This window comes from Pongo abelii, chromosome 5, assembly GCF_028885655.2.
Source record: "Pongo abelii isolate AG06213 chromosome 5, NHGRI_mPonAbe1-v2.0_pri, whole genome shotgun sequence".
NCBI classification, from domain to species: Eukaryota; Metazoa; Chordata; class Mammalia; order Primates; family Hominidae; genus Pongo; species Pongo abelii.
This window is the reverse complement of record NC_071990.2, coordinates 153,693,167-153,712,617: the sequence shown is the minus strand read 5'-3', so window position 1 is coordinate 153,712,617 and position 19,451 is coordinate 153,693,167. Positions and strand designations below refer to the sequence as shown.

General features: G+C 39.6%; 1 protein-coding gene across 2 annotated transcripts in view; it reads right to left on the bottom strand.

Moving 5' to 3' along the window:
• The window catches only part of ESR1 (estrogen receptor 1), a 303,200-nt gene that overhangs the window by 37,411 nt on the left and 246,338 nt on the right, over window positions 1-19,451 (bottom strand). For both annotated transcript variants that reach the window (XM_002817493.5, XM_054558336.2), the window contains exon 6: window positions 5,073-5,206. In XM_002817493.5, the coding sequence (XP_002817539.1) occupies window positions 5,073-5,206 (134 nt within the window). The remainder of the gene's footprint in view (window positions 1-5,072; window positions 5,207-19,451) is intronic.

The following is a 19,451-nucleotide window of genomic DNA, read 5'->3' as shown; positions in this document are numbered from 1 at the left end:
GAAACAAATACTTCCTTGACCAGAGAGTGGCGTCTGATCAAAGCAAACAGAATGGCATCAGCTTCAGCATCCTTCATTTCATGAGGGCACCATCATGGCAAGATGTGCCACATTAACAAAGCATGACTAGATGGCAGACAGCAGCTGGCACTGCTTCATGTTTATGTTTAACATATACGTTCCTGTCTGACATTCCATAGTCCCTTTTTTGCTAAACACTAAAGTACACATTTTAGAGATGTTGCCATAATTCTTTCTCCTGTCTTGTTTTCCCTTAACTTTTCACCTTGGGTATTTAAATGTCTATGAATTTTGACCCGTATTCCTCTTTATTATTCCATCAATTGAAAGAGAAATGTTGTCTGAGGATCAGTTTTGGATGAGCAGGTGAGCAAGGCTATAGCATTTCAAGAGCATAAGACATTTCCAGGGGAAAAAGTGGCCCTGCGAACAGTGATGCCGAAGCCAGCAGCACACAGAAGGCATCTGGGTAACTGGAGAAGGTTTGTGGAGTCAGGAGAGAAAAAGAGGACCTACGGTTGAAGAGAGGACAGAGGGCTGGAATCATGGTCTGGCTGGTTCTCCAGGGAGAGAAGTAGATAAAGTTACCAGGGAGAGAGGTGCACGAGGCTCTTCAGAATTAAATATATAGAACTGTGGTTAAGAGGGGTTTGGAAAAGAGGTAGAAATAATTATTAAATTGAATGTGAAGGCCAAACCAAACATTTACTAGAGAGTATAGATTTTTACATATAAAGCTTTGACATATGAATTTTTCTGAGCCTTGAGGAACATTCACTGAAAGGGTGGTTTTCTGATAGAAGTGGATTCTCAGGGGTTATGAGGCTAAAACCAGGGCCCACTGATGAATGGTGCATGACCCCATGTGACTCCACAGCAATTCACCATAGAGTTTTCATCAAGGTCTCTCAACGGTAAGTCCCAATCACAATCAATTATTATCCACAAGATAAATGTTGCTCTAAATTTTCTCTAAATCTAATTATGTGGCATAATTAACAGTCTCGGGATAACAGCCATGGTGGTCTCTATTGTTGGTGTTACCCTGGAGTCCCCACATTTTTTTTATTGTAAGCCTTGCTAAAGGTCTTTAAACTAAAACACTTCATTACACTGAAAAAAGACATGAACCTACTCCGTTTAAGCCAGAGATTCTCATCAGTGACGATGATAGCTGTTGTTGACTAAGGGCCTACTATGGTCCGTGAACTGCAATAGACGCTTCACACACAATTTCCCCCTTATCCACAATAACCCAAGGAGATGGGTCTTGCTTTTTCCATTTAATAATTTGATATCATCTAGATCTGTGGAGCACTGAAGAGCATGATACATTTCAGAATGGTAAGAACAGATGGGAAAAATGAGGACTTTCCAGGTCCTCCTGGCCATGTCTAGCAAGTAAGCATCTATTAAATGACTGAATGATGTAACATCTGTTGACAGTCCACAGGCTAAATAGACTGTGAGGAATCCAAAAAAATACAAATAGTTTATAAGGAGATTAGGAAATATATGCATAAAGAGTGAGAGAAAAATCCAGGTTAATGTAAAAAATGCAAAGAAAAAAACCCCACACAACGGTAACATTCATTTTTGTATATCTGGCACAAAGTCCATAGTAGGAACTCAATAAACATTGAATTATTGAATAAATGAATGAAATCAACCAACTAACCAAATCCTAGATTGTGTGGTAGTGACTCTAAGAATTGAAATAGTCTAGAGAGGAAATTCATTATGGACTGGGGTAGTAGCAAAACTTCCTGAATAAGGTGAGCTGGGCCTAGAAAAATGAGAAATATTTGAATGATATGCAGGAAAACTGAATTCCCATTGGGCAGAAGGGATACCGTGGGCAGGCCCAGAGCCTCTACCATGGTCCCCTTTGCAGCTCCAGCTCCCATCCTTCCTCCACAGCTGCTGCTTCATGGGCTTTTGCCCTGAGCCCATCACTTCTGTTCTGATTTGCCCTACACTTCAGCTCTGTCCAGCTAGTTCTCAGGATGTCTTGAAGTTGGCATCTTGGATTAACGAGGAATGCCTCTGTCCTTTGGTGTGGAGTGGAAAAACAAACAATGTGTGTCCTATGGATGATTCTGGGTTTTTGCAAGCAAAGTAATAAATTATTCTAAATGGGGCAGAAATGATGACGAATATCTCCCACTCCCAAGCAGCTGTGAAGATGAGTTCCCATGGAAATTTTGGCATTTGAGGGACCCTCTCCAAACTTCCAGAAAGACGTTCCGAGCAGGTCCTCACAACAACCTTTCAATTCCCCTTGTGCCTCGGCCACAAAATCGGGACCAATATAAACCCAGCCTCCTCAGACCTTGGCGACTGGGGCTCAACACAAAACCTTGGGTTCCTCTGTACACTGAGGTTTTGTTTCCCAGGCGTCAGAAAGGCATCTTCTAGCTCAGGTTTCCTGAACCGTTTCCAGCTTGGCTTCTGTCAGAGATTCCTGGAGTCAGAGTCACTTGGTCATTGGTCTCATGATAGGTAGAGCTGCCCCATATCAGAGCCATGAATCAGTTGGACTTTTAGAAAAATCCATATCTCCAGTTGTGGGGAAAAATTGTTGATTGTGGTATGACCACATGCTTCATATGACTGATTGCTTTTTTATTCTGAAAAAGGCTCCTAATGCTACAGCATTGTGTGTCAGAATCTTGCCCTCTTTGATGCTGTTTTTCAGGAATAGGAGACATGAGGAGCCCTGCTCAGCAGCAGATCCGCTTTTCTGGGGCACAGCTCACTTTTGTAGGGAAAAGAGTGGTTTCGCTTTGTGCGGGGTTGAGAGACAGCTTCTGTTTGCTTACTGCTCTCCTGAGCCAGCAATACCGTCCTTGATAGAAAAGAGGAGCTGCCAGCCGCTGTGTTATCTCATGAAAAAGACAACTATAAACTATGTCAGCATACAGTGCCTTGAATTTCTACAATAGCGTTTCTGCCCTTCAAGAGCAAAGAAGTGCACAGAAGATCCTAAGAAAGAAGTGAAGGAACAAGGACAGAGTATGAAAGTTTAACTAGTCTGAGAAGGAGGCAGACGGGGGCCAAATCCTGCAGTGAGAAATACAGTCTTGAGGTTTGGGTGCCAGTCTTTAATAAAATACTTTCTTGTGAGGGCTGAAAGTTTTTTCCCCCTGGGTTGTAAAAACCCTGGGTCTATGAATCCAACGTTTTGGTGGCAAAAATCCTGATATTTCTTGCATAATAGTTTTAAAAACTCACTCTGTCATAGGAACAGAAACAAAACAATAATGCAGGAAAAGTCCATATGGATCTGGAGGAAATATTTTTTATTACTGAGATCAGAGCATCCACTGTGTGGATCATACAACTCTGGCTAATTTTACTTCCTGTCTTGGGTACTTTTTCTCAGTAAAAGTGTGGGGTGGGGAGTCTTAACACTTAATAGGCCTGCCTTCCCTGAAGTTCCCAGATTGCCCACACGAAAGCTGTCAGCACGTGCCAGCCCTCCACCGAAGAAGGCACAGGTTCAGGACCTGGCACCATGTAGCCAAGTGGCACTGCTCCCAGAACTCTCATCCAATAAAGAGCCATTGTGGGATCTGGACCCTACAACGTACAGGACAAACGATTGAAATGAAAAGCACAATGCACGTGAGTGGAAACAGAAACTTGAATGGAGTGGTAATCACTTCCTTAGTGTGGATCACATCATTTATCATGGGACTTCATTCTGTAATTCAGTCCTTGCCTAGTGTAATAGTACAGATTTCCATTTATCAGTTGATAAGTGAGAATGATTACTGTGATAACCATTAAGCAACACAGGTTACTAGTGGTGGTGGGGAAAAGAAGTGGAAAATTGTCACGGGAGGTGGGAAGGGATTGGCACTCATCAGAAAGAGACAAAAACACAAGAAAAGAGAAGGAACGGCTGATTCCGTTAAGCAACACAGGTTCCTAGCGGTGGTGGGGAAGAAAAGTGAAAAATTGTTAAGGGAAGCAGGAAGGGATTGGCACTCATCAGAAAGAGACAAAAACACGTGGAAAGAGAAGGAAGTGCGGATTCTCTATGTATGTGATCAATACAAGCTGCAGTTCAGCTATTGAGGAATTTGAGACTATGTCTAATGGTATAAGAAACTAAGTCAGGCCCAGAGCTTCAAAATAGCTATGATTTCTATGTGAGAATGAGGGATGAGGCACAAAGTGGGGTTAGAGCCAGGGGGAAAGGTGGAGCTTAAGGGGAGCTGCTGTACAGCTGATAACCAATGTGAGCTTTAGGTCCCAGAGGCTGTAGAGCTAGAGCTTAGATCCAAATACCAAGAGGCTAGGAGGAGTCAGGGCACTAATTCAGGCTGAACCATAGTTTCCATCTGGGTGACATAGAGTAACTCTTTATACAACAGCCAACCTCACTACATTTAAAACAAAAACAAAACAAAAACAAAAACAAAAAACAGATGTTGCTCTTAGCTAAGCTTTCTCAAACAAATAAATACGAAGTAGCAGTAGAATCAGACTTCATAGAGCAAATGGAAAATGCTCTTTCAGCTGGACAATTTATTGCATTCCACATTCTTCTGTTTTAGAAACAGGTTTTTCTATCTCTAAGCCAACTATATTTTTAGCTAATCAGTTTTGACCAGAAACATGGTCTGTCTCAAATAACCCTCTTTCTTTACTATCTGGAGCCTGGAATTGGTCACAATTTCTTAACAGAATTACTTGGTCTACTTATTTTCAGACATAATATAACTATCAACTAACATATGTCTATATACATGTACCATTTGAATAAAAACATCCTCCTATCTGTGAAAGCATACAAAAATTTTAGCTCAAAGGTCATTTGATTCAATGCCAAATTACAATTTTTCATGTGTCTATTTGGCTAGCATGGTTCTACCTCTATATGGAATCTGCAATGTTGGTAGGTTATTTTAAAATGTGTGTCAGTAGTTTCTTTCTATTTATGACATTGACATTATGCCTTTGGAGTGGGTAGCTTGTATCTGGTTGAAAAATACACATAAATATTTCATCCAGCATTGAGTTCTCTTGTGTTATCAACTCACCAGAATTAAGCAAAATAATAGATTTGAGGCACACAAACTCCTCTCCCTGCAGATTCATCATGCGGAACCGAGATGATGTAGCCAGCAGCATGTCGAAGATCTCCACCATGCCCTCTACACATTTTCCCTGGTTCCTATGAAAACATAGCAAAAATAAATAAATAAATAAAAAGATTAAAAAACAGAAAATCTTCCCCAAGACATGAAAGGGTTCACATTCATAAAAATCCACTGGTTCTAAATCTTTAACAAAAAACTATCAGCCATTGTCTTCATGGAGTATGAACATTCATTTGAATTCTAGAAGGCAAAACAAAAAAATAATTTCTCAACAATAAAACATTCTCATTTCGACTTCTTAGAAGAGGTGGGTAGTTCAGTCCTCAAGTCTGCCATGTTAAATGTGGAATTCTTCAACCTATGGGTAATTGAAAATGATCAAGATTTGGGTAAATGATTTATCTAATACATGTATATTGATCTGCTACTATATTCTCAACAATGTGGTAGTTCTGGGAATAAAAACAGGGCCCCGGCTGAAGATGCTCATAGCCTTCAACTAATGTAACAAGTCCTGATGGATGTGTTTTGTAGTGCTTTTGAAGTACAAGAACAACTACAAAAACTGTGGGCTATGGTTGGGCTGAGCCCATTGGTATTACAGGAGATCGTATGTAAGTAGGTTGCATTCGAGTGGATGCTTTAAGATAATGTAGGGTTTCATCAAGCAGAGATGTGAATGCCTCCTTGGAAGAGGGTCCTAAATATGGGAGGAGGAGCAGCATGAAAGAACATAGAGCAGTGTGTTGGAGGTCAGGAGATGGCACATTAATCTGTGAAAACAGAAAAATGTCAGATCATGATATTTTTAGAAGTTCAGGCTTTTAACCTTGGCATCAAGAATTTAACATTAGTAGTTGCAACTATTAAATAAGCAAACCAAAGGTTCACGACATGTAGTACTTAAAAACATGTGTCTGTATCTTTTTCATAGGGTTGTTGAAGAATTTAAATGAGATACTACACACGAAAGGAATTCATTTATTTTTTTATCACAAGTTGAATTTTGGCATGATGTGTTTGAGGGGGCTAGAAAGAAGTTAAAATATTTTATGCATGCACAAATATATATTTGTGAAATATATAAACAATTAAAATATGAACACTAAACACATTGTTTAGCACCTTGTTTTGTTTTTAGTTAATAGATCTTGGAGTCCTCCATCAACTTTTTTTGACAGCTCAATATGTTTTCACTGAACAGAGTGCTAAACTTTCTTTAATCTCTTCTTTCTTGGGTGACATTTCTTTGCTTTCAAGTATTTTGTTGTTAAAAATGTTTCATTCAATGACTATCCTTATGTTTATGTCTTTGGATACGTGTACAGATAGCTATAGAATAAATTCTTAGAAGTAGAATTGCTAGATAAAAGGGCTTATGTATTTCAAATTTTGATAGTTCAAACATTGCTTTCAAATAGCTTGTACAATAGACTGTTGATAAGAGAATATATTGGTATAGGCTTTCTCTAAACTGCCTGCTCTTGTCCTTTGCACATATTTTTCTGTTATTTGTCATTTTCACATAGATTTTTAAGAGTTCTTTAAATATTATAGTAATAAGCCGTTTGTCATATGTATTTTTAATTGTTTTTCTTATGGTTTTTTGTTTTTTCTTCTGATGTTGTTTCTGGTATTTTCTTCTGCAAAACATTTAATAGAGAATTAAATTTATTGAACATTTCATTTATGGCTCTAGAACATTATGTCTTGCTTTTAAAAGCAAAGACAAATAAATAAAAGAATTTTTACATATAAATATATATAACATAATAACATATAAAATTATCTTATATTTCCTTCCAGTATACTTCCATGTTTTCATGTTTAAATTTTTGATCTTCTGGGGTTTATTCATTTTTATAACAACTTTTTGAAAGATAATCACATAACATATCATTTGCCCATTTAAAGAGTGTGATTCAATGGATTTCAGTATATTCATAAGGTTGTGCAACCATTTTTGGGGATTTATTTTGGCGTAAGGTATGAGAAAAAGATCCAATTAATATTTTTTCAAGTAGCTCATGAGTTTTCTATCTTTTTCACAGATGTTCTTTTCTTTGACTTAAAAAATGTTGATTACTTCTGATATATTCATATACTTCCTACAAGTGACCTCTAAGATTAGCATTATTATTTCCATTTTCCAAATGAGGGGATTAGGACTCAAGATTGTTATGTCAAATCACATTGCTTTTCAACCAAAAGAAAGAATTCCAACAAGAAGATCTTCTCTGTCTTTAATTCTTGCTCTACTTTAATTCATTCAACAAGATTTACTGAGAGCCTGTTACATACTAGTTCTTATGCTCAACATTAGAGTACCAAGAAGAAAGCCATGGGCACTGTCAGTAAAGAGGTCTAGAATGGGAACAAGACAGACAAGGAGAAAGCCAGGTGCAAGACACAGGAAAGGTTCTAGAAAGAAAGCTTTTTGCATCTAACATCAGTCTCCCCAGATTCAACCCATCTCAATATTGAAGCAATTGTCATCCTATTCCCAAATAAAGTGAAATGAGGTATTTCATGTAAAGTACTTAGAATGGAGTGTGGCACACAGTAAAGATCACCTTTAAGTATTACCTATAGATATACTGATAAATACATGGATATGTCAAGGGAGAGGTTGGCCTTGTAACTTGAAGGAGTCAGAAAAAAACTGCCATGTGCATTTTGCTTTGACTATGAAAATCTGGATGCATGGAAGCTCCATAGAAGCACAGCAGGAACTTCAAGAGGTATGCTGCCCAATGTGGGGCTGACAGAGTGCTCACACCAAAGGGTCCATTGGCATTGAGTGGGGAGAACATACTAGAAGTGGGTTTTTCTTGTCATGGAGTTGAATTTTTTTTTAAGTAGTTCATCTTCTTTCTAGTGAAAAAATAAACAAGGATGGGGAAAATGTTTGGAGGATGAAGCTTTAAAAATAACAACTCATAGCCAAAATAGAGAAATGTTCCTTTCTCAGTATAATGTCTCTGTTTACTTAACAGACTGCACACCGGCAGGCGAGGAAGTCTCAGTGTGGGAGGGAGCCTGTGTTCACCTGCTGTGAGCAAAAGTTCAGTTCAGAAACTGAGAAAGTGGAGACTTAACAGTTCTCCTTTCTTCTTGTCCTTTTTCAATCGTCTCCCATAGTTTCCCACGAAGAGCTCGTTCTTGACTCTTCCAGCAAGAGTGTATTTTTCTCAGCCTCTTCTCACTGGATATCCTGTTATTCCTAATCAGCCATTATTACCTGTCAACAATATAATGCTTGCTCTAAAGTACACATTAGGAGCTGTAGATTGTGCCCTCAGGGATGGTGTATACCCCAAACTCTCAATTCAGTTCTCACGTGTGTGTGTGTGTGTGTGTGTGTGTGTGTGTGTCTGTGTGTGTGTGTATGCATGTGTATGTTCCTTGTTCCTTTAGGGAATGTGGAGGGGGCATATGTTGACTATTAATCATAGACATATTATGATAGGAAGACCCCAGAGCCCACCTTCCATGCAAACACATGTGCTTCATGTTTTGGTGGTGTACATCTGAACTTTGAGGACTTCTGGGGGGATATTCAATGCAGTGAAGCTGCACTTTTCTAAGCAGTGCTGTTTAGAGGCTACAAGAATAAAATCACCCTGTTTTTCAATGGGAGCAACTTAGTTGGTCTAAGCACTTTAGTGAATCCAGTATTTGTATAATAAATAAAAATTATGTACCTTGATGATTCTGATGATAGTTTTGCTAAATTATCCAAACGTTGCCTGAATCTCAATGACTGGCCAATTATGTGGTACCTATGGGTCTCTCACTAGCATTATTACAAGGCGAAAAGGCTTGCCACATGAGCCACTGAAAAAGTGATTTGTCAACCTACAATCTGGCACAAATCTATGTGGACTTTGAAGATGAGATAGATACTTGTCACCTGCCTGATGCAAAGAAACTTTTCAGTGTCTACTGAGGTCATTATGCATTGTGGTCAGGGCTTCATTTTCAAAGTCTAGCCAAAATATTCTATAATAACTTCAAGGGGCAAATCAGACTAGAGCATTTAGCTCAATTTCAGTGGGTATGGATGGATCAATGGCATCAGAAATGGGGTGATTCCTAAGAATCTGGAGGTAACATGACTGTAAAAGACAAGATTAGTCTAAATCCACGAGGTGCTCCTGAGGCTGAGAAGCACGTGGGGCATGGAAAAACAAGATTTATTTTTAAAGGAAGCACACAGCTCCAGTCATAGATCAGGAGTAGTTTATCAAGCAGACCAGCCTATGACTCCCACTGTGAGACGTGACAGCCTGCAGTGATGAACTCCTCCATGGATTATGTCAGTCTGGTTTTCAGAGCACCTCAAAATCCCCTTGTGGGGAGCCTTGTTCTGCTACTTATCCTCTTCAAATGTGGTCCATTTGCACTTAAGTAATGGGGGAAAGAACCAGCCTTGACAGAGCATTTGCTCATGGCATGTTCTGGAAGTTTCTCCTCAATAAAAATAAAAGCCTGTTTTTCAGAAGCCCTAAGGCATCTCTTCCTCCACATGGAAAATAAAGAGCTCTAATGAGGGTGTGCAGACCAAACCTTCACTTGTATATCTTCAAAAATATGCCTTACAAAATGTAAGGTTACCCATTAGCATCTCTTTATATAAAAGGAAACTGATAAATGGAAACTGAGAAAACCCAGGGGATCAACATAAGACATTTGATTTAGCTGTCCTGAAGAAAAGCACAATATGGTTTTAAAAAGGTAACAAATTAAGATGCTGTTCAAAATCAATAGTGGCAAGATTAGATGTATTTAAAGAGCTTCTTTATCTTCAATGCTACAAAATCTCTCAGCATGTGCTCAAAATGCTGAGACTCCATAAATATTTATATGATCAAGAGGTTTACATATGCAGCTCTGAAGTATGGAAGAAAGTGATGAAGATGGAAATTGTAAGTGATATATCTTGAAAGATGCAAATTTTAAAATGAATGTTGTTTAGACTCTTGAGTCCAGCTGCCTGGGTTCAAATCTTGATGCCACTATTTACTAACTTTGTGATCTTGAACAAATTACTTAAACTCTGTGTGTCTGAATGAGTATACAGACAGAAACATCACATTGTACTGTAAGTTGCAATTAAGCCATTGGGATTTGATTCCTGTTTGATACAGCAGTTAGCCCATGTAGATTAAAAAAGAAATTGGTACTGGAAGTGAATACTGCCATGAAAAATGTTTACTTCCTAACACCAGGTAGTAAGAAAACATAGCAAGCTAGGGAGCCCTGTTACAACACCGCAAAATATCTGCTCTGAAAGAACTTGGCAGGTAGGCTACATGCCCGGGGAAGTGGTCAAATGAGACCAATAGTGTGTAGTGGACACTCTGGCAGTCATTAGTAAGGTGTTGTGAGAAAGATGTGAGATCGGGCAAGAACTGAATGGTTCTCAAGCAAAAATGGAAGGGAATGGAGCAAGATCAAAGATAAATGGCCTTACAAGATTAGAAGAACCAACAGTTTTTGGCCATGAAATATTAAGAGATGAAAAGTAAAAGGGTCTTGAGCGTGGAAGACCAAGTAAAACTTCTTCGTTTACAAAGTTACTCAGTCTTATGACAAAGGGTGACAGCAGAAGGGTATTTCCTCACCATCCAAACTTATTATTTCAAGTAGTCTCAAGGGAGTCACCGTTAAGTCATGAGGGAAAGGCCGAAGCACTAAGAGGCAAATAAGAATATCAGGTTTGTTGGCGAGGACATGAAGAAAAGTGAACCCTGGCATGCTTGGTTGGATATGTAAATTACTACAACCATTATGGAGATACTACAGACGACCCTGCCCAAAATTAGAAATATAATTACCATTTGATCCAATAATCCCACTACTGGGTATATATCCAAAGGAGATGAAATGAATATATTGAAGAGATATCTGCACTCCCAAGTTCACTGTAGCATTATTCATAATAGCCAAGACATGGAATCAACCTGGGTGACCATCAACAGATGAGTAGAAAAAACAAAATGTGGAATATATGTACAATGGAATGCCATTCATCCTTTAACAAGAAGGAAATCCTGTCACTTGCAACAACATGGATGGACCTGGAGGATATTATGTTAGATATTGCTCCCAAATGACCAAAGGGCTATAAGAAATGTCATTCCATAGCACCCTGCTTTACAGATTCGAATCATTTCCAACTGGCATGATTAGTAAAGGAACAAATAGTATGGAGCATTTGATGTGGGTCTCAAAACGCTGACTGAGTGAGGAGGAAAGAAATTTCAGGAATTTCCAGGAAGATTAAATGGTATCAGAAAGGCCAAGAGGTGGGAGAAGAGAAGGCCTATTCAGGGAATATTGAGTAATCTAGCTGGTAGATTTTGCTATTTGTAAAGAGAGAAACTGGCAAAGAGGGCTGAGTCAGACTGTGAAGAGTGGTTAATAAAAGGCTCCTGAGATGAAATGGGAGATAATGTGTAAGGGAAGACCATTAAGAGCTTACCAGTGGGTGACACGATCACATAAACACTTTTGTTGTGACTAATTTGGCATCAGTGCGCAAAGGAGAGTGGGGGAGAGAGAAGAGTCTGGAAGAGACGGCAGGTAGGAGGAAGGGGAGAGAAGACATGAGACAGCACCGTGGTGACAAAGAGAAATCAGGGCTATTCTGAAAATCCTTTGTTGATCTGAGGGAAAAATCAACAGATTTCGGCAAATGATCCTCAGCGTTAGGCAATGAGGAAGGATTTAAAGACTCCTCTGGAACTGTATGTTAGGATGGATAGAAAGATGATAAAAGAAAGCAAGAAATTAGCAGAAAGAGGGAAATTCAGAGATTTGTCATTTGCTAATAGAAGAAAACATCTTCCCTTAAAAATGATTAGTTTAAAATTTCACAAGACTAAGTCAAGATGACAACAGAAAATTGAAAATGTGGTTCTGAAACTTGAGAGAGGGATAGTGCTAAATATATCAATTTGATGAATTTTTTTTCAGTTACTAAGATTGGGTATCTTTTCAAATAAGCTTGTTAAAATATACCTCATCTTTTAAATGGGTGCCTGGTATTTCACTCTGTTCATATGTATTTAACTGCTCTGATTATAGGCATTTATATTATTTCTAATTTTCAGCTACAACAAACAATGTGCAATTATTCCTATACATATATTTTGTACACTTACAAAAGTATGCCGGAAAAAATCCTTACACATACAATAGCAGAATCAAGGGGTGTAAACATTTAACCTTTTACTAAGTATTGCCAAAACGCCTTCCAAAAAGGTTATACCAATTTACATGGCCTCCATGAAAGCATAAAATATCTGGAAATACAGATTTTGGAGATACCTGAATAGAAATCATTAAAACTGGGAAAGCGAGTGAGCTCACTAGGGAAGAGAGAGAGAGAGAGAGACAGAGACAGAGACAGAGACAGAAAGAAGGAGAGAGAAAGAGAGATTAACAGAGAAACAGATTGAGAGAGAGAAAGAGGGAGAGAGAGAGATTGAGAGAAAAGAGGATAAGAGAGAGAGGAAGAGAGAGATTGAGAGAAAGAGAAAGAGAACGGGAGAGAGACTGAGAACGAGAAAGATTGAGAGAGAGGGAAAGAGAAAGAGAGACTGAGGGAGAGAAAGATTGAAAGAGAGAGGGAGAGAGAGAAGGAGGAAGGGGCGAGAAACTGGCAGAGGGAGGCAATTTGGGAGCAACAGCATATCCAGCATGACAGGACAAGGTGGAACCAATCAAGAGGACAAATGGTTGAATGGTCAGAGGTGTGGCTGGATAGGAGCAACCAAGATGCTGAATGTCAGAAGGTCCAAAGGAAAAGATGGTAGAGTGAGATAGACTAAGGGAAGGACTGAGGGAGGGAGGGAAGGAGAGAGTAATGAAAATAGATGAGTGCAGAATCAATATCATCACAGGAGAGAAATACCTTTTTCTAACTCAAGGATATGAGAAGAAATAAATGTGAAGGCAGAAATTCTGAGAGGTTAATTTTTTAGTAAACAATTTTTTTACTAAACAAATGTGGTATTATTTGCAGAGAATATGGGAAGGTAGCCTGAGGCTGGAGCCTCCAGGACCTCAGAAGCATCAGTCAAGGCTGCTAGGGCCCTGGATGGGCTAAGGCACAAACTCCTTAGCAATGCCCTTGGGTTTCTGGCCCTTCTCCAATCTCTTCAAGTCCATTTCTTACTGTCCACCTTGCAATTTATACTGCAGGATACTTGTGAACAAAGGCAAGTTTTCCAGAACACTTGCCCGTGCTGTCTGCTTGGATCACCACCGCCCACCCCACCTCACCCCCATCCTGCCCTTGGATGTGTCCTTCTCATCTTTCAAGGCACAGATTGGGTCCAGGGAAACTTCTCTGCAGTCCGCTATGCTCTACTCTTTCCTCCTTTGGGTTATATGCTTTTCCTCTGTGCTGTGAGACTGTCCTTTATATCAGACTTTTTCTGTAAAATACCACGGGGTAACTATTTTAGGCTTTGTGGGGCCATTACTGTCTCTGTAATCTACTCAACTCTGATGTTTTAATGCAAAAGCAGCTGTGAACAAAATGTAACCAATGATTATGACTGTATTTATTTATTTATTTTGTAAATAAATAAAACTTTATTTACAAAAGCAGTAGCAGGCCAAATTTGTCCTGTCGCCTACACTTGGCCCACCCCTGCCTTATATCGCTGTTCTACATTCAGCGAGTTTATTGAGCACTGATAAAGTGTAGATGTGTGTTCCCTCCAAATCTCACATTGAAATTTGATCCCAGTGTTGGAGGTGCGGCATGGTGGGAGGTGTTCGGGGTGGATCCCTCACAACTGGTTTGGTGCCATCCTACCATAATGAGTGAGTTCTTGCTCTTTCAGTTTATGGGAGAGCAGGTTGTTTAAGGAGCCTGGCATCTCTCTTGTTCTCTCCTTTGCCATGTGAAACGCCTGCTCTCTCTTTGTCTTCCACCATGAGTAAAACCTTCCTCAGGCCTCACCAGAAGTAGATGCTGGCACCACGCTTCTTGTACAGTTTGCAAAACCCTGAGCCAAATAAAACCTCTTTTCTTTATAAATTACCTGGCATCAGGTATTCCTTTACAGCAGCACAAAATGGACTAACACAAGCCCTGACCACGGCCCCTGCTAGTTGATAAGAATATAGTAATGACCAGGACAGCAATGTGTCTTTCTCAAAAGGAGCTTATAATATATGTGGGCAGAAGATAATTTTTAAAACATAAAATTTAAAAAAAAGAAACAAAGTTGTAATTAGCGGTATGAAGGGAAATGCATGGTATTTTAATATGCTATGGTAGTGAAAACCAGGGACTCCCTGTGGAAGAGAAGTTTGAAATGGTGAGGGACATCCACATGAACCTTAGAGAATTGTGGACCTGGAGCTCAGAGAAACACTGGGGTCTGGAGAAGCAGTTTTGGGGGTTGACAAGGGAGACTGCCTGAGTGCACAGAGGGAGAGGAGAGATGGCATCTTGGGGCAAGACAGCCTAAGAGAAAGATGAGCCTGCAAAAGACATACAGAGAAGCAGGGGGAGGTGGAAGAAAGCACCGAGGAGGAGGGGTGTCCCAGGTCAAGAGGAGGTGTCAATTCTGTTGATGTCTAAAGATGTCAATGAAGAGAAGCATGGATTTGCAGACCATATTGAGATCCTATTCAGTTTTTTGTTTTTGTTTTTGTTTGCTTGTTTGTTTTTGTTTTGTTTTCATCAGTGCTGGGCAGCCTGGGGATGGAAGTGAAGAAAGTAGACAGTGGATGTGGCTCAAGGCAGATGACTGACTGTCTAGGTATGGAGAAAACTTGACAGCACAGAAATTCTAGAAGGTAATCTTGCAGTGAATGATTATGGGGCTTAGTATGAAACCAGAGGAAAATGAAATCAGAAAACTGTTTGTGATAAAAGAAGAGAAAGTATTATAGTAAGTATCAAAGTCCAAGTAGGCTCAGAAGGAATAAGGGGTGGGAGAAGTGGAGGCTACAGAGATTATAGTCCTAGAGAGGGAGCTTCTAGTCTAAGATGCTGCTGGTGGTAGAGTTCCTAGAGGTGGCATCTACTCTACATCTACTCTACTAATGCAGAGGTAAAACCAAATAACGGAAATGTAAAAGCTTAAGAACGCTGAGAGCACAGTGCCTAACCTTATAACAAAGCACAATATTAAACAGCTGACTGACAATTGACAATATTAAACAGCTGACTGACAATCGACAAAAAGCCTATTTTGAAAAATTACCCAGGACTCATTTGTTTCTGAGTCTTCAACGACCTCCCAACTTTGAGATGTTTTCCTCTGCAGACGATTCTGAACAAATGCAGTGATCTGAAGGTTACAAGAATGGGATTGATGATCTCACCAGAAGGACAGCATGTCTCTCTCGTGCCCAGCCTTCCTTCTGCCCACCTGTCAACATGCAAAGCTAATGGCCTCGGGCAAAACTCTATGTTTATATGTTAGTGTTCTTTAACTGTTGTAAGCTATGGGTCAAGGCAAATGGGCTAAAAATATATCATGATAACCCGCAAAAATGTCATTCCTCTTAGAGAAAGCAGTGTTTAGATACAAAATTAAAGAAAAAATGGAAGAAAATTAAAACAAATAAGAGAAACTTTTAAAATATGGCCAGAGGATCATCATCTTAGAGTTATTCTGAAAAAATGGAGATAAAAACTATGTTGCATGATTCATTTAGAAGGATTATATTTCAAGTGGAAATGACTTTTGGTCCATTACCTTGAGAACGGTTGGTATGAGACTGAAAGCCAGTGCTATCTTCCCTGAGAGTTTGAGGAATAAATGCACGGAGCAATTTAGCAGCAGTTTAGAAATGTAAAGTTCTCAGAAGGCATGTTCCCAGTCAAGCAGACCTTGTTGAAGAAGCTGGGAAGTATGATTACAGGAAAAAATTTTCAGTTCTCTGCTTGTCCTAGCTTAAATCCATATTTCACTTTGTTGTTATTATTGTCTTTTTAAAATTTGAAACATAAAGGAATCTATGAAAGGTAGCCGACCAACAGTGGTGCCCAGTGGATAGATTTCCAGTGAAATGGGGGGACAAAAGCAAAAAAGATTCTTTTTGTGTAAGGAAGTCCATACTTGTTGAAAACAAAGAAGGAAGTGAGTATTTCTCTCAGGCAGTATCATCAGGGTATTTTCAGATTGAGAGAGAAAAGTCAATCTCCTTCAGAGACCTGCCTTGTTGAGGCATTAAATCCCTGACTACTATGGGGTGGAAGTGGCTGTGACACGTTACCAGGTCATCCACACACATCTATTTCTACTTCCAACCCCTCGTAGGATGAAGGCCCTCCCAGGGTCCTCTAGTCACATACCTGGCACAAAGCCAAGAGGAAACTCACTCTCTCTTCCTCCCTCTTTTTTGCAGCCTCCACAGGTGAACCTCAGCTTTACAAGAGTCACTATGAGCCTGCCTCTAAATCCTGGTGACAGAGGACAGATAATTGATACACCATTTACTCACCCAGAAGAATTCAGACCCTCTCCATTCATGCTGGTGCAAATGGTTATTGTGGAAACTACAGAGAAAATGTTAGATTGGCCTATGGAAAAGATGTGTCTGGACTTTAGCTTGAATCATGTAGTCATATTATATCCAATTGTCTTTCTTAAGCTGTCTGTCACACGGGAGTAAGACTCCATGCTACCCCTTGCTATTTACTTTTTTCACATCAGGGAGCTGATAGCCAGAAGAGTTCTTAAGCCAAGAACTCTTTATATATTTTCTAATAAATAGAACAAGCCTTAACATGTCCTCTTTTCTTATACTTTTGGGTGCTAAAGTGGTAAGAAAAGAGGTTAGAGTTGGTTATTACACATGCTTCTGTCAGAATGTGTAAAACACACTTCTGGGTTTGAATGGTTTGCCAAAGGGAGATGGAATTCTACACTTCTATAGATAATGATCCACTTGGGTTTGCTTGTTCAGTTTATATAGTTTAAGAGCTAAAGTAAGTCCCTAAAGGAAAATATTGTAACGGTTGTGCCTACTCAAATATCCAGCTGAAAGTAGATTCGATCAATCTTTTAAAATGCCCACATCAAGTATGTACCATAGGGAAGAATACCTCAGTTATTCACCTTTTGTTTAAATGTTTTGGAATTACACAGACACAGCAATTATGAAGTTTTTCTCCACTCTACTTAGATGAACAGATTCTGTTAACTAAAATGAAGGCAAATGAATGAAGAGAGTTCTTTATTATATATATGAGAGCAGGGTCTCTATTTTTGATACACTGACCATTGTTTCTCTGTAAAAAATACAATTAATACTTCATCTGCTCATTAACTCAGTTTTAGTTGAATACTATCTTTTAGTCCATTGTATATGGCAGACTTTATGTTAGGCACAAAGGACATAAAGATTCATTCACTCCTTCATGCAGTAAATATTGAGTTGGAATCTCCTATGTTCGAGGCACTGAGTTAAGTGCTGAAGGTTTAACAATGATCAACACAGACACAGTTTTGCCTCCCTGCAGGGTACAGTTTAGTCAGGAAGCAGACATTAAACGCACATATACACTCACAATGATAAAATAAAATAAAGCTGTTAATTTGATCAATGCCAAGAAGAAAAAGAATGGGGCTTAGAAGAGAATACAACAAGGGGTGCAACTTAAATGAGGGGGCAGGGGGGTATCTGAGAAGCCCTCTGTGAGTGAGTGACTTTTTTTTTTTTCTTTTTTTTTTGAGATGGAGCCTCACTTTGTCTCCAGGCTGGAGTGCAGAGGTGCGATCCAGCTCACTGCAATATCCGCCTCAAGTGATTCCTCTGCCTCAGCCTCCCGAGTAACTGGGACTTCAGGCACACACCACTATGCCTGGCTAAATTTTTTTGTATTTTTAATAGAGACGGGGTTTCACCATGTTGGCCAGGATGGTCTCGATCTCTTGACCTCGTGATCCACCCACCTCGGCCTCCCAAAGTGCTGGGATTACAGGCACGAGCCACCATGCCAGGCCGAGGGAGTGACATTTAATCTCAAACTAAATAACTAGGAATTAACCAGGAAAAAAGTTGGGAAGAGTGTGCCAAGAAGAGAGACATGCGTGTGGGTCTTGGAAGCCAAAAAAAAAGAAAAAAAAAATGCTTGGAGTCAGAGAAGCTGAAAGAAGGTTGACATCCTGGAACCCTGTGACCCCAGGCACAGTGGCCCTGGATGAGGCTGGAGAGCTGGGAGCACACAGTGGCCACAGGAAGAGGTCTTAATTCCCCCGGCCAAGCGACATCAGAGCAGTTTTCAGAGAGGAGTGACCAAAATTCGTGTTTCTCTTATTCTTTTCTTAAAATGTTTATAAATGTATAGGGTACAAATGCAACGTTGTTACATGCATAGATTGCTTAGGGGCCAAATCAGGGCTTTCAGCTATTCACAGATTTGTATTTTTCTCTGCCCTCGAGGAACTCACAGGGGGAAATTCCTTAAGTCTCTATAGCAGGACGAAAAGAAAACTCACATTTCCTAACCTGGCCATTTCACTGGCAAAGCTCTAGAGCACACAAAACCAAAACAAAATGCAACATACAATGTTTAGGCTCCATCATGGCCATTGAAATGCCTGAAGTAAAGACAATGCCTTTCTTTCCCTCTTCCTCTTATAAAAAACCTTAATCCACTCACTATCCTTTCAATGACACTTTTCCAACACAGTGTTGGAATTCCAATAACTAAACTAATGACCTAGGAATTTTCATGTTGACTTCTCACAGGAATTCAGTCATTCACTCAGTTAGAATTCACCAGGTTCTTACTAGGTCCTAAGCACTTTGCTAGTTGGTGAAGGTCCCTTACTTTCCATGAGCTTACAGTCAAGCAGAGGCAAATAACAGACAAGGACAAGAGACATGGACAAGATAATCTCCAACTGTAGTATGTTCTACTAGAAAATAAAACAGGGAGTAGCAAGTAGGGGGCAAATTTAGTTTCCTTGTGGTTGAGAGGGTGACATTTAAATGAAGGCGTGAGTGACAAGATGCTTGGAGATATTCCAGACTTCATTTTTAAAAGAGAAAAATTTAAAGTGTTCTTCATGAGGGTAAGAGGTGGTTATTTTCATGGTTGGTTCCAAGGCTAGGAAAAAGTGTTCTAGTTTTGAAATCCAGTAAGGAAGACCAACAAATGCCAAACAATACAAGAAACTTGCAATGAAAAAGTAGAATTAAAAGTGGCCTAAACACTCCCTTCCTCTTAGAATCGCCAGCCTTTTCATGCTGAATTTGGAGCTGCAGCTGTCAGGAGAGTAATGCTATCCATGGAAGCCAGTTTACAAACGAGGCCTGTGAGCAGAGTCAATG